The 15,072-nt window shown below is 41.7% G+C and overlaps 1 protein-coding gene across 1 annotated transcript in view; it reads left to right on the forward strand.

Moving 5' to 3' along the window:
- Nucleotides 1–1,374: 1,374 nt before the first annotated feature.
- The window catches only part of LOC129186889 (delta-type opioid receptor-like), a 29,833-nt gene continuing 16,135 nt past the window's right edge, over nt 1,375–15,072 (forward strand). The window contains exons 1-2 of the mRNA XM_054785615.1: nt 1,375–1,918; nt 8,107–8,376. Coding sequence (XP_054641590.1) covers nt 8,168–8,376 — 209 coding nt within the window. The 5' untranslated portion in view covers nt 1,375–1,918; nt 8,107–8,167. The remainder of the gene's footprint in view (nt 1,919–8,106; nt 8,377–15,072) is intronic.

Consider the following 15,072-nt stretch of genomic DNA (forward strand, 5'->3'; position numbering starts at 1 on the left):
ATTTTTTTGGTTTCTTCTAAATTTGATGTCAATTTGTTTCATGTTTTTTTTAGTGTTTTCTGACATTTGATTTGTTTTGCTATTTGTTCGTGTGTTCCTGAAATTAATGAATCACTTTTTTTCTTTTCTTAATGTGTTTTCCGTGATGTTATGTTTCTTGTAAATAGATTTAAATGTGTCTCGTCTTTTGATGTGTTTTATGGAATGTAAATTTGTTAATGTCTTTTCGGACATTTAATTGGTTTTGCCTTTTGTGAGTGTGTTCTCTGAAATGTTCGCTTTCTTTTACGTTTGTTCATTTGTTTTCTAAAGTGTTTCACAGTCTGTTCAAGCGATTGCATCGGAGGGTGCGGCTTTTGACGACTCGCTTGCTCGCGCCGGAGAGCAAGTTGCAGGACGCCACCCGTTGCTTCGTCGTCCACCACAGCTGCAAAAGGGGGCCTGTGAATAAAATCATTGACAAATTCATGACAGGTGCAGGCTGGCTGCGCGCTGACGTGGAGTTATTGCTTTAAGTCCGCTGGAGGTGGACTTTTTAAACATGTTACGTTGAGAGGAATTGGACCAAAGTGAATTTGTCGCGTCAGCACATACTTGCATCGGGAGCTTAGAAGTGGATTTATGGCGGCATGTAAACACCAAATGGAACCAGACCAGACTGGGAGGCTGTGCACAAGTTCCACAGTCCAACCCACCAGCATTTTTAGTCCGCAAATGTCTTTTTAAATAGATTTTTAAAATAGCTGATTCATTTCCATGTCTTGATGAGTAATAATGTACTACATTTTCTTTAATATTTTAGTTCTATGATTTTATTCTAATTTAAATACATTTTTCCCTTATTTTTAGTCATTTATTTGATATTTTATTGTCCTAATATTACATCATGATGACATTATCCGGTATTGGTAAAATATTGCAACCACGTTGCAGTAAAATTGTGACTTTTTTGCATCCTATTAATCATAATGAATACCTTTTTTCCACCACATAATATTATAACTTTATTCTGATCAAATGACTCCTTTTTCCCACTTTAAATATTAGGACTTATTCATGTTAAAGTATTTTTTATTCTTTTGATGACTTTATTCTAATTAATTTACTTTTTATTATCATTTTAATCATTTCATTCTGACTTAATTGTCCTAATATTGTTGTATTATATTGTTATAGATTATATGAATGCAATATTGTCAAAATACGATGACGTTTTTTTGCATAGTAGATCTTTCTTAAATTAAATACGTCATTTTCCGTAGTAATAGTACAACTTTATTCTATATTACTTTTTTTACTTGAATTATTTCATTCTGACGCTACTGTGCAAATAATCAAAACATGAAGGTGATACCAAAGTAAAAGTATGACCTTTTTTTCATCATTTTTTCTGTTTTTATTGTGATTTCCCAACTTACCATTGCTCATTTTTAAGAATGTTTTCTTATTCCTGTAAGAATAAGAATGTAAGATGTAGTACAGTGTAAGGATGATTTGGTTGTGTATATTTCCAGTATATAGACATTGCTAATGTGCGCGTGTGTGTGTGTGTGTGTGTGTGTGTGTGTGTGTGTGTGTGTGTGAAGAGATGAAGATGTTGAGCTTGCATCGATCCGCCAGAAGTGGGGGAGGGGGGGTGTATCTTCACCCACCCCTCCTCTCCCCCTCCCCTCCCTGTTTGCCTCCCAGCTGATGCGCACTGCTCCACAGTTCTTCACAGTCTTCACCCCCCAACAGCCTCCCCTTCTTCCCGGACCACAACGACAGCTTTTGGACCTCGTCGTCGTCCTCCAAATCTTCTTGCTGGTCCCGATGAAGGCTTGGCAGTGAAGCGGTGACAGGAAGGCGGCAGGACGCTGCAGTCCAGTCAGTCAACTACTTGGCGGCGTTGCGGTGCTCTGCAGCGAGCTGAGGGAAGGTAGGACCAGGACCCAGACTGTAGACTGTAGACCCGCACTAGACTAGACTAGACCAGAGTCGAGCGGCGCTGCAGCAAAACGCGAAGGGAAAAAAAAAAACGTCTGCAGTGTGAACGCATCACCGTGCGTGCAAAAATGCGGCTGCGGTTATTTAGCGCGGTGGTGCGTTCACGTGCACGCGAGAAGAAAGGGGGTGCGTTCAAGTGTGAAATACCTGTGTGTATGTTTGAGCTTCCATCTGTGAATGTCATTCATTGTGGGTCTTCTTCCAACAGGCTGAAGGTCTTTATTGTGGGTTCCAGCAGGCTGAAGGTCTTTATGGTAGGATCCAGCAGGGTGAAGGTCTTTATGGTAGGTTCCAGCAGGGTGAAGGTGTTTATGGTAGGATCCAGCAGGCTGAAGGTGTTTATGGTAGGATCCAGCAGGGTGAAGGTGTTTATGGTAGGATCCAGCAGGGTGAAGGTCTTTATTGTGGGTTCCAGCAGGCTGAAGGTCTTTATGGTAGGATCCAGCAGGCTGAAGGTGTTTATGGTAGGTTCCAGCAGGGTGAAGGTCTTTATTGTGGGTTCCAGCAGGCTGAAGGTGTTTATGGTAGGATCCAGCAGGCTGAAGGTGTTTATGGTAGGTTCCAGCAGGCTGAAGGTCTTTAGGGTACGTTCCAGCAGGCTGAAGGTCTTTAGGGTACGTTCCAGCAGGCTGAAGGTCTTTATGGTAGGTTCCAGCAGGGTGAAGGTGTTTATGGTAGGATCCAACAGGCTGAAGGTCTTTATTGTGGGTTCCAGCAGGCTGAAGGTCTTTATGGTAGGATCCAGCAGGCTGAAGGTGTTTATGGTAGGATCCAGCAGACTGAAGGTGTTTATGGTAGGTTCCAGCAGGCTGAAGGTCTTTAGGGTACGTTCCAGCAGGGTGAAGGTGTTTATGGTAGGATCCAACAGGCTGAAGGTGTTTATGGTAGGATCCAGCAGGCTGAAGGTGTTTATGGTAGGATCCAACAGACTGATGGTGTTTATGGTAGGTTCCAGCAGGGTGAAGGTGTTTATGGTAGGATCCAACAGGCTGAAGGTCTTTATTGTGGGTTCCAGCAGGCTGAAGGTCTTTATGGTAGGATCCAGCAGGCTGAAGGTGTTTATGGTAGGATCCAACAGACTGATGGTGTTTATGGTAGGATCCAGCAGACTGAAGGTGTTTATGGTAGGATCCAACAGGCCGAAGGTCTTTAGGGTAGGATCCAACAGGCCGAAGGTCTTTAGGGTAGGATCCAACAGGCTGAAGGTCTTTATGGTAGGTTCCAGCAGGCTGAAGGTCTTTATGGTAGGTTCCAGCAGAGTGAAGGTGTTTATGGTAGGATCCAACAGGGTGAAGGTCTTTATGGTAGGTTCCAGCAGGGTGAAGGTGTTTATGGTAGGATCCAACAGGCTGAAGGTGTTTATGGTAGGTTCCAGCAGGCTGAAGGTCTTTAGGGTACGTTCCAGCAGGGTGAAGGTGTTTATGGTAGGATCCAACAGGCTGAAGGTGTTTATGGTAGGTTCCAGCAGGGTGAAGGTGTTTATGGTAGGATCCAACAGACTGATGGTGTTTATGGTAGGATCCAGCAGGGTGAAGGTGTTTATAGTAGGATCCAACAGGCTGAAGGTGTTTATGGTAGGTTCCAGCAGGCTGAAGGTCTTTAGGGTACGTTCCAGCAGGGTGAAGGTGTTTATGGTAGGATCCAACAGGCTGAAGGTCTTTATGGTAGGTTCCAGCAGGGTGAAGGTGTTTATAGTAGGATCCAACAGGCTGAAGGTGGTGTTTATGGAAGGTGCTGACAGGCTGAAGGTTTTTATGGTAGGATCCAGCAGGCTGAAGGTCTTTATGGTAGGATCCAGCAGGCTGAAGGTCTTTATGGTAGGTTCCATCAGGCTGAAGGTCTTTACAGTAGGTTTCAGCAGGCTGGAGGTCTTTATGGTGGCTTCCAACAGGCTGTACTGTAGTTGTTTATGGTAGGTTTCAGCAGAGTTTAGGTGTTTTGTGGTAGGTTCCAGCAGGCTATAGGTCATTATAGTAGGTTTCAACAGATTCTAGGTGTTTTGTGGTAAGTTTCAGCAGGCAGTAGGAGTTTTATAGTATTTTTTATAGTATTTTTCAGCTGCCATTAGGATTTTTGGTAAGTTTTTGGTTTTTATGGTAGGTTTCACCAGGGTCAAGGTGTGTTTTGGTAGGTTTCAAGAGGCTTTAGTTTGTTTTTTTTGGTAGGTTACAGCAGGTTGAAGGCGTTTATGGTAGGTTTCAGTAAGCTTTTAGAGTTTTTCTTTAGCTTTAGTTGTTTTTTGGTATGTTTCAGCAAGCTTTAAGTATTTTTCAGTAGGTTTCAGACGGCTTTATGTGTTTTTTTGTGGTTTTAGGTCTTTTATGGTAGGTTTCAACAGGCTTTAGGTGTTTTTTGGTCAGTTTCAGCAAGCTTAAGTGTGTTTTAATAGGCTTCAGCAGGCTCTCTTGCTTTGCTTTCCTTGATTTGTTATGAAGTTTGGCAGCAATGTGAAAAAGAGTCTGTCTGCCTTTTGTTTGCCAGTGTTTATGTTGTTTCCTGCACCGTCACATGACTGACACACATGGCATTTGAAATGAAAATCTATTCCAATGAAAAGAGTGTAATGTGCCTGCCAGGCCAGTAGTTGGCGAACATGACACACATGACATGACGCACGGACAGCCGTGGCTGTAGGCAACCTCCCGATGTAGTTTTTTATGAACTCCACAAGATGGCGGCAGGTGCAGCCTGTGGGCCATTTGTTTTTTAATTGGCCTGCGACACGAGAAAAAACAATAGCAAAAATGGAAAATCTTTCACAAATAAAGTAAAACTATTCAACAAGAAAACATTTTAATTTCACAACAATGATGTAACATGATGAGGAAAAATGACATCATTTTAGTAGCATAAAGCTGATTTTTATTTTTATTTTTTTTTCAAAGTCGTAATATGAGAAACAAACAAAGCAAAATAAAGTTGTAATTTTTTGGAAAATTAGGCTAAGGACAAAGTTCTGATACGGGAATAAAGTCATAATTACGAGAGGAAATTTTACAAGAAGGATAAAATAGTGGGAACATTTAAAATGATGCAGAAATAAAAACAATACTGCTGTAATTTTATGAGAATAAAGTGAAAATGTGAACAGAATAAAGTTGTATTCTAAAGAGATGAAAGTTGCATTTTTTCAAGGATGAACTTGTAATATGAGGAGAAAGAATGTCATTTTAGTGGCATACAGTTTAAATAGTAAAGAAACAATTACAAGAGAAAATTTAACAAGAAGAAAGTTGAAATAGTTGGATAATCAATTACACCGGGAATTTTTTTTTAAAAGCATTTTTTGAGAATAAAGTCAAAATATTAAGAAAAAATGACATAACGAGAAAAAAGTTGCAATTTCTCAAGAATAAACTTGTGACACTCCATCCATCCATTTTCTATACCGCTTCTCCTCTTTAGGGTTGCGGGGGTATGATGGAGCCTATCCCAGCTGACTTCGTGCGACAGGCGGGGTACACCCTGGACTGGTCGTCAGCCAATCGCAGGGCACATATTTATGAAGAAGAATAATGTCATTTTAGCAGCATAGAGTTGAAAGATTAAAGAAAAAACATTATGAGAAACAAACAAAACAAAAGAGATTTGTCATTTTCGGAAAATCAGGTTGCAGAGAAAGTTAGAATGTTACGAGAATCAAGTCAAAATATTATGGGAATAAAGTCCTAATTATGAGAGGAAATTTTGCAAGACAAAAGTTGAAATAGTTGGAAAATAAAATAAATAAAAACAGCTGTAATTTTATGAGAGTACAGTCAAAATATTAAGGAAAAAAAGGTGGCAATCTTACGAGAATAAACCTGTAATATTATGAGTAAAAATAATGTAATTTTAATAGCATAGAGTTGAAATATTCAAGAAAAAGTCACAATATTATGAGAAACAATCAAAACAAAATAAAGTTGCCATTTTCGAAAATTAGGTTGAGGAAAAGTTATAATATTATGTAAATAAAGTCAAAATATTATCAGGAGAAAATTGATCAATACTCTTGAAAAGAAATTTAAAAGATTAGGAAAATTTCATAAAACAGCAGCCAAAATGGGGCAAAAAAGTGAAGTTGATATTGATGAAATATGTATAACTTTTTAGCATATCTATTACAAGACATGAACGTGGCATTCTTTCATGTTTCACTATGTTTATGCTAAGCTAATATTAGCACTTAACTGAGCGAGTTGGAGTTGCTTATGTAACCAAAAGTATTTGGACGGGGCCCAGCGACTAAACAGTCTGCGCGTGGTCTTCCTGAAGCCTTGGTCACAGGACTGTCGTGGTTTCAAGCGCACGCGCACGTCCACGCCTTCGCCATGCTCGCAATCATGCGACACGAGCACACGGGAATGTGACGCTGAAAGAGTCTTTTAGAAGGAAGCCTTACATGGACACACGGAGCTGGATGCATATTCATCACGCTGGAGCTGGAAAACAAAACACAGTCAGACAGATTTATTGACGCGCCGTGCACGGAGCATGTGCTGCATTTATCAGACAGACAGCACACCCGTCACGGCCGCACCATCATTCAGGAAGGTCGACGGCCGCCGGCTTGAAAATTCCCCTTCGTGATTTTGTGGAAGTGATGATGATGATGACAATATGTCGGGGAAAAAAGACAAAAACCACGCAACGCAGCCTCCTTGGACCTAAAATGGCCATCATGAAAGCTTCATGATGTGTCTAAGCAATGATTTAAGTCACATTTTAAACATGTTAAACATTCTGAACTGCCATGAAAGTGTAAAAAGAAGTTAAGTGCTGTTACTAATAATGTAAAGACTCATTATCTGTTACGGGGTTAAACTGTGGCCAACATAAAAGCTTTAGTACTTGTCTAGGCAAGGTTTTAAGTCGCATTTTAACATTTGTAAGTGCAGTATAAGTGTAAAAAGAAGAAGTTAACCACTGTTAATAACAATGTAAATGGGAATAGTCTGTTCCAGGGTCAAACTGTGGCCATCATAAGAGCTTTATTAAGTGTATAGGCAATGATTTAAGTCACATTTGAACATTTTTAACTGTCATAAAAGTATAAAAAGACGTTAAGCACTGTCAATAATAATGTAAATGCACATTATCTGTTCCTGGGTCACACTGTGGCCAACATAAAAGCTTTATTACATGTCTAGGCAAGGTTTTAAGTCACATTTTAACATTTTTAAATGTCATAAAAGTGTAAAAAGAAGTTAAGCACTGTTAATAATACTGTAAATAGAAATAGTCTGTTCCAGGGTCAAACTGTGGCCATCATAAGAGCTTTATTAAGTGTACAAGTAATGTATTAAGTCACAGTTGAACACTCATAAGTGTCATACACGTGTAAAAAAGAGCAACACGATCAACACTCTCTCGACTTCAAGGGTGAATGCATTTTAGAATAAGTGACGTACAGAAAGCCAAAGACAAAGCAAAAGACGTGCAGAACTGAGGCCGGCGTCTCCGGTTTTTGCCCTTTAAGGTTTGTGGTCGACGTGCAAGTTGTGCGAGCGCTGCAGCCGTGGCGTCGTGTTGGAGCGGTGATCAGGAAGCGGCGCAGTGAAGGGACGGCGTTGTCACGTTAAGACAAACACGGAGAGGAGCTGGAAAAGCTTAAAAAGCCTCCAGGCGGCAACGCCGCTTGGTTTCCGTGCTCTTCAGCCAAGTCAGGTTGACAAACACCAACGCCTCCCTCGAACACGGCAGCGGAACGCTTCCAAGCCAGAGCTTTGCTTCAGTTCCTCTGGTTTTTATGTCTTGTGTGTCTTTGTGTTCCCTCCGGCTGCCATTCAAGCTAAACCTACATCACACATCACCCTAAAGGCTCTCACACACGCGTGTATCGGCCTTGATAAATGTACTTCCCATAATATTTGAATTTGATTCCCATAATATTCTTACTTTTTTCCCAAGTTGATTTTCCAAAAATTCTCATAAAATTGCAACGTTTTTTTTTCAGGATGGCTCTCTAAAAACAGAAGAACGCGTTCTCGCATCTGCATTTCACTTGACAAAAGTATTTGGTCAGTCACAGTGAAGGACAACATTGTCACTGTCCAAATACTTTTGCACATAACTCTGGATAGTGCAGCGTAGCCCTGATGGTATTTCAGTGTCACCTTTGTGTCTTTCCCGCCACAGATTGATTCAAATCGGGCGTGTCCTCACCATCCTTGGCCCCGCCTCCGCCCCCCGCCGGAGGATGGACTTCCCCGACGAGCTCCTGCTGGCCGAGCTGAGCCACCTGCAGCTCTACAACGACTCTCTCTTCCACAGCAACTTCAGCGGCGTCTACAACGAGACGGACACCCTGCTGCCCACCAGCGTGAAGGTGACCATCGTGGTGGTCTACATGATCGTGTGCGTGGTCGGCCTGGTGGGCAACTTCCTGGTCATGTACGTCATCATCAGGTGAGAGGATTCCCCCTACGCTGTACGTCACGCATTTACACCTTTTTCAAAAATACGTCTGGAAAGTTGCAGAAAATCTCACTATTTGATTAGCGCACATGAAAGGACGTTAGCAAACTTAGACACTTAATAAAAGCTTTTATAATGGCAACAGTTTGACCCTGGAACAGACTATTCCTATTTACATGATTATTAACAGTGCTTACATTCTTTTTACACTTGTAAGACACTTAAAAATGTTACAATATGACTTAAAACACTGCCTGCACATTTAATAAAGACAGTAAAGAATGTTAAAAATGTGACTTAAAACATTGCCTGTGCAATTAATAAAGCTCGTATGGTGACCACAGCTTGACACAGGACCAGACTATTCCTAATGTCATTATTATAAACAGCGGTTAACTTCTTTTTGCACTTGTGCGACACTTATGAATGTTAAAAAGTGACTTAAAACATTGCTTAGACTCTTAGTGAAAACGTTTATGATGACCATAGTTTGACCCTGGAACAGACTATTCGTATTTACATTAGTATTAAGAGTGGTCCACTTCTTTTAACCCCAAGAATGTTAAAATGTGGCTTAAAACATTGCTTAGACAGTTAATAAAAGCTTTTGTGGTGGCCGCAGCTTAACCCTGGAACAGACTATTCCTATTTAAATTAGTATTGAGAGTGGTTCACTTCTATTTACACTTAAGAATGTTAAAATGTGACTTAAAACATTGCTTAGACATTTAATAAAAGCTTTTATGATAGCCACAGCTTAAGACAGACTAACAGACTATTCCTATTTACATAATTATTAACAATGGTTAACTTCTTTTTACACTTGTACGACAATTAAGAATGTCAAAATGTGATTGAAATCTTTGCTTGTACACTGAATTAAAGCTTTCATGAGGGCCACAGCCCCCCACCCCTAAAGTCAGTTGGGATAGACTCCAGCTCACCCTAATGAAGACAAGCGCTATAGAAAATGAATGAATAGATTAGTATTATTGTTATTTTTTTCGCTGTGTGGAAAGCATTTGCTTGCTTCAGCGTGCACGTGTGAATGAAACAAGTTCACGTTCATGTCAGCGAAGTCCCGTCGGGCCCGCCGGGCCGCCGCTGTCTGCTCGTGTGTTGTCAGGAGAGCGTGCACGTTGTGGGTGTGCATGTGTAGGGATGCCTTGCAGAGCTTTGACCAATTTAATTCTGGCTTTTGTGACATACGTGACAAATGGGGCATGCTTCAGTCCTCCCGCCCTGCAGAATTCTTCAACATCTTCATTCTTCCTGCAAATAGATTAGCAATAACAACACAGTGGAACATTCCCATAGAAATACATGGAAATAGAATTCATCTGTTCCAGGGTTAAACTGTGGCCATCAAACGCTGGACTGCTTTGAATGTGAGTCTGTTTCCTCCACGTCACTTCCTGTGGATTTTCCTTTGTGGACATGAATATCAAGCCTTCCAAAGATGGCATTGTTGGATTACCTTTGTTAATGAGTGGGTGTTTATGCACACCCACACAGTGCTCTTCCCCATCTGTTTATGACTCCGCCCACAGGAGTGAGTGGTTCCTGTTTAGTAACAGTAAGAAAAACAAAAAAAAAACATGGTTTGTGTTTTTAAAGATGAGGTGTTGCCATGGCAACAGTGTCAGAGAAAGCAGAGAGGAAGAGTGTGGTGGTATTTTCAAAAGAAAACACTTTTTCTTGTAGTGACGTGCAAAGACGTGTTCTTGTAGTTATACAATAGACTAGAATACAATAGAACAGATTGAGGTGATTGGAGGAAATGAAGCTGTGATGTCAGTGACTTTGCATGATAACATGACTCGATAACATGACACCATGAATCAATGACTCCTTGATAACATGACTCCATGATAACATGACACTATGAATCAATGACTCCATGATAACATGACACCATAAATCAATGACTACATGTTAACATGACACCATAAATCAATGAATCAATGACTCCACGATAACATGACACCATGAATCAATGACTCCATGTTAACATGACACCATAAATCAATGAATCAATGACTCCATGATAACATGACACCATGAATCAATGACTCCATGATAACATGACACCATAAATCAATGACTACATGTTAACATGACACCATAAATCAATGAATCAATGACTCCACGATAACATGACACCATGAATCAATGACTCCATGTTAACATGACACCATAAATCAATGAATCAATGACTCCATGATAACATGACACCATGAATCAATGACTCCTTGATAACATGACTCAATGATAACATGACACTATGAATCAATGACTCCATGATAACATGACACCATAAATCAATGACTCCATGTTAACGTGACACCATAAATCAATGACTCCACGATAACATGACACCATGAATCAATGACTCCTTGATAACATGACTCAATGATAACATGACACCATGAATCAATGACTCCTTGATAACATGACTCAATGATAACATGACACTATGAATCAATGACTCCATGATAACATGACTCAATGAATCAATGATTCCATGACAACATGAATCAATGATAACATGACTCAATGATAACATGACTCAATGAATCAATGACTCCATGATAACATGACTCAATGAAGCAAAGACTCTATGATAACATGACTCAATGAATCCATAACATGACACTATGCCTCAATGATTCCATGATAACATGACTCCGTGACTCAATGATAACATGTCTCAATGACTCAATGACTCCATGATAAAATGACTCCTTGATAACATGACTCAATGATAACATGACGCCATGAATCAATGACTCCATAACATGACACCATGACTCAATGAATCAATGATTCCATGATAACATGACTCAATTAATTATTGACTTTATGGTAACATGACACCATGACTCAATGAATCAATGATTCCATGATAACATGACTCAATGAATCATTGACTCTGTGATAACATGACACTATGACTCAATTAATCATGATTCCATGATAACATGACTCAATCATTGACTCCATGGTAACATGACACCATGACTCAATGATTCCATGATAACATGACTCCATGGCAACATGGCGCTATGAATCATTGACTCCATGGTAACATGACACATACTCAATGAATCAATGACTTCATGATAACATGACTCAATGAATCAATGACTCCATGATTCAATGACTTCATGATAACATGACTCAATGAATCAATGACTCCAAGACAACATGACTCCATGATAATGTGACACATACTCAATGACTCCATGACAACATGGCTCCATGAATCAATGACTTCATGATAACATGTCTCAATGAATCAATGACTCCATGAATCAATGACTTCATGATAACATGTCTCAATGATTCAATGACTCCATTACAACATGACCCCATGATAACATGACAACATGACACCATGAGCCCGGGACTCAATGACTCCATGGCAACATGACAACATAACTCCACGACTCCCTGACTCCATGACTCAATGACTCGGCCGTGTCCGAGGGAGGCGACGCAAGTGGGAGAAGGTGAAAGTGTGATTCACAGAAGGAGGCCTGGAATGCCCACACTGATCACGTCATGCCAAAACATCTTTATTTTGTACTCATCCGCCATATTAAGGACTCATTGAGTGTAACCTTCCTTCCTCTCCTATGCATCAAGGTGACCTGGTTGCCATGGTGATGAGCGTTCACACCAGATGATAAAATCTGATGTTTTGCTGTGTGCTCATCTGAAGCAGTGTCGGAAGGAGATGGAGGATCTTTGCAAATAGAAGCAACCAGTAGAGGGACCTTTTTTTTTTTTTTTAAATAAATGTGAATAATAATGAAATATTTTACTGCTATATAGAGGGTTTTGACTACTTTTCTGTCATATAAAGGATCTTTGAATAGCTTTTAAAAGAGCTGCGCACTCCTGTCATATAGAGGATCTTTGACAAGCATTTTAAAACAGCAGAGTGCTCCTGTCATATAGAAGATCGCAACTAGCGTTTTTGCAGTCTGTCCTTAGAAACAGCAGAGTGTTGCTGTCATATAGAGGATCTTTGACTCATTTTCTGTCATATAGAGGATCTTTGACTAGCATTTCAAAAGGCAGAGAGCTCCTGTGATGTACAGGATCTTTGATTAGCATTTTTGGAGTATGTCCTAGCATTTAAAACAGCGGAGAACTCCTGTCATATTGAGGACCTTTGATTAGCTTATTTTTTGCAGTAGGTCCTTAGAAACAGCAGTGTTCCTGTCATATAGAGGATCTTTGACTAGCATTTGCAAAGGCAGCCCTCTCTTCTTAAATAGAGGATCTTTGACTAACACTTTTTGGAGTATGTCCTAGCATTTAGTGCTCAAGCGTTTCAAAAGGCAGAGCGCTCCTCTGATGTAGAGGATCTTGGACTAGTTTTCTGTCATATAGAGGATATTTGACCAGCGTTTTTGCAGGATGTCCTAGCATTTAAAACAGCAGAGCACTCCTGTCATATCGGGGATCTTTGACTAGCGCTTAAAACAGCAGAGCCCTCGTGACATACAGAGGATCTTTGGCTAGCGTTTTTAACAGTAGGTCGTTAGGAGCGGCAGGGCGGTGCGGCGTGATGATTGGTGGGGACATTGATGACCTCCAGAGGAGGAAGAAGATGAAAGATGTCGTCCATTGTTGTTTGTCTTTGTTGTCGTCATTAAATGTTTCTTGTTGCTTTGTTAGCCCGACATGAACTGCTTCCATCGTTGGAGCAGCGAGAGGAAAGAAAGGCGAGTCTTTCTTCTCCGGGTCTCTCATTATCCATTCTTACTCTTTCATCCTCCTCGTGCCGGCGTGGCCGCCAGCGTCGCTAATGAAAACCGGAGCACAAAGCCGACGTTCACCTGCGGGGGGAAACTTATTAGCTGCTCGCCGCTCATTAGCAGAGCAATCAACACGGCCGTGGAAGAACACCTGATGCAGCAAAGCGGGCGCGCTCGGAAGGACACACCCACGGGAAATCACGGAGAGTGATTTCATCTGTTCCAGGGTCAAACTGCGTCCATCGTAAAAGCTTTACATGTTCGTCAGCGTCTCTGGTTGTATTTCAATGCTAGCCACGCTAACCGCTAGCCGTTATGCTCTCAGCTACATGCTAGCGACGTTAGCATCTCCTTGGCGAAATTGAATGTGTGCCTGTAATTTGATATTTAATGCAGAGTATCGCTCATAATGTCACTGCTCCCATGTCGCAGTCGCTCCCAGTTCCTCTTCTATGGTTATCGTCACAATTTTCTTTTTTGTGTGTTTTGTGTTATGGCGTCTTGTGGTTGTGATGCTTCGTGTGATGACGCTTCATTTCCTGTTACGTTGTCACGTCACAGTGTTTCATGTTCACGGCCTTATGCGGTTGCAGCGTCTCGTGCGACGCCATTTTCTGTGACGGCACTTCATGGTTACGACATTTTGTGTTTACGCCGTTTCGTGGGTAAGTTTCGTGTTACGGAGCCTCGTGGTTATGACGGCGTGTGTTATGACGTTTTGCGGTCATGACACATTTTGTGTTCATGGCCTTTTGTGGTTGCACTGTTTCGTGCTACGCCGCCGCATTTCATGGTTATGGCGTTTTGTGTTGTGGCGTTTCGTGGTTGTGATGCTCCGTATTGCAGCGTTTCGCAGTTATGACGCTTCGTGGTTGTGGCATTTTGCGCTGCGCTGTTTGTTGTTGCGGCGTCTTACGTTGCGACGCTTCACGTTGCGGCATTTCGTGGTGATGGTGCTTTCGTGTTACGGCATTTTGCGGTTATGACGCTTCGTGGTCGTGGCATTTTGTGTTGCGCTGTTTTGTTCCTGCGGCATCTCACATTACGCCGTTCCGTGGTTGTGCTGTTTCGTATGACGCCATTTTGCGTTGCGGCATTTCATGGTTCCGACATTTTGTGTTCCAACGCTGTGCCGCGGCGTTTAGTGTTATGGTGTTTGGTGTTACGGCCTCTCGCGGTTGTGACGCTCTGTGGCGGTGACGCTTCTTGGTTACGACACCACAACACTGCGGTGCGGCGTTTTGTGTTGCCACATTTGGTGGTTACGCCGTGTCGTGTTACGATGTTTTGCGTTGCGGCGTTTCCTGTTAGGACGTTGTGCGCTGCTACGCTCCATGGTTAGGACGCACCGCCCAAAATAAAAGTCAGCAAGGAAAGGTGACGGTGATCAGCTTGACACAAAGAGGATGCTCCTTGACGAGGACTCCCGACCTGCCGGCCAGCGTGTGTCTCCTTTAGTCGCCGGGTGTTTGGTGTTAGCGTGCGTGCGTGTGTGTAAGGATCCACACTAACACACTGACGGCAGCCAGACGTCTCCCCAGAGATGAGGGGCTCAGTGTCGTCTTCAAGGACACTCGTTAACATGATTGGAGGATGCTCCTTTCCTTCTTTGTTGATCTTCCCGCATGGAACTTAATCATCCTTCAAGAGCGACGGGATTGCGTTTAGCGAAAACACGAGCAGTATCGGCGTCGTTCAAAGAGACGGACGGAGGAGCTGGCTTTTATCAGGTTTTTGGTGGCGCATTTAAAAGGATTGAAAGTCTTTAGCGTCGCTAGCGTACGTGTTTTTGCTAAACGTCCGATGTGCTGCACACGTTTTCCGTACACCTTTTTTGACAATTTAGAGTCTTCGCTCAATCTTTTTTTTTTCTTGTCAACGTCAAAGACGGTTGAGGCCGACTGACAAGATCTTCTAA

This window comes from Dunckerocampus dactyliophorus, chromosome 1 (genome assembly GCF_027744805.1).
Source record: "Dunckerocampus dactyliophorus isolate RoL2022-P2 chromosome 1, RoL_Ddac_1.1, whole genome shotgun sequence".
In the NCBI taxonomy this organism is placed as follows: domain Eukaryota; kingdom Metazoa; phylum Chordata; class Actinopteri; order Syngnathiformes; family Syngnathidae; genus Dunckerocampus; species Dunckerocampus dactyliophorus.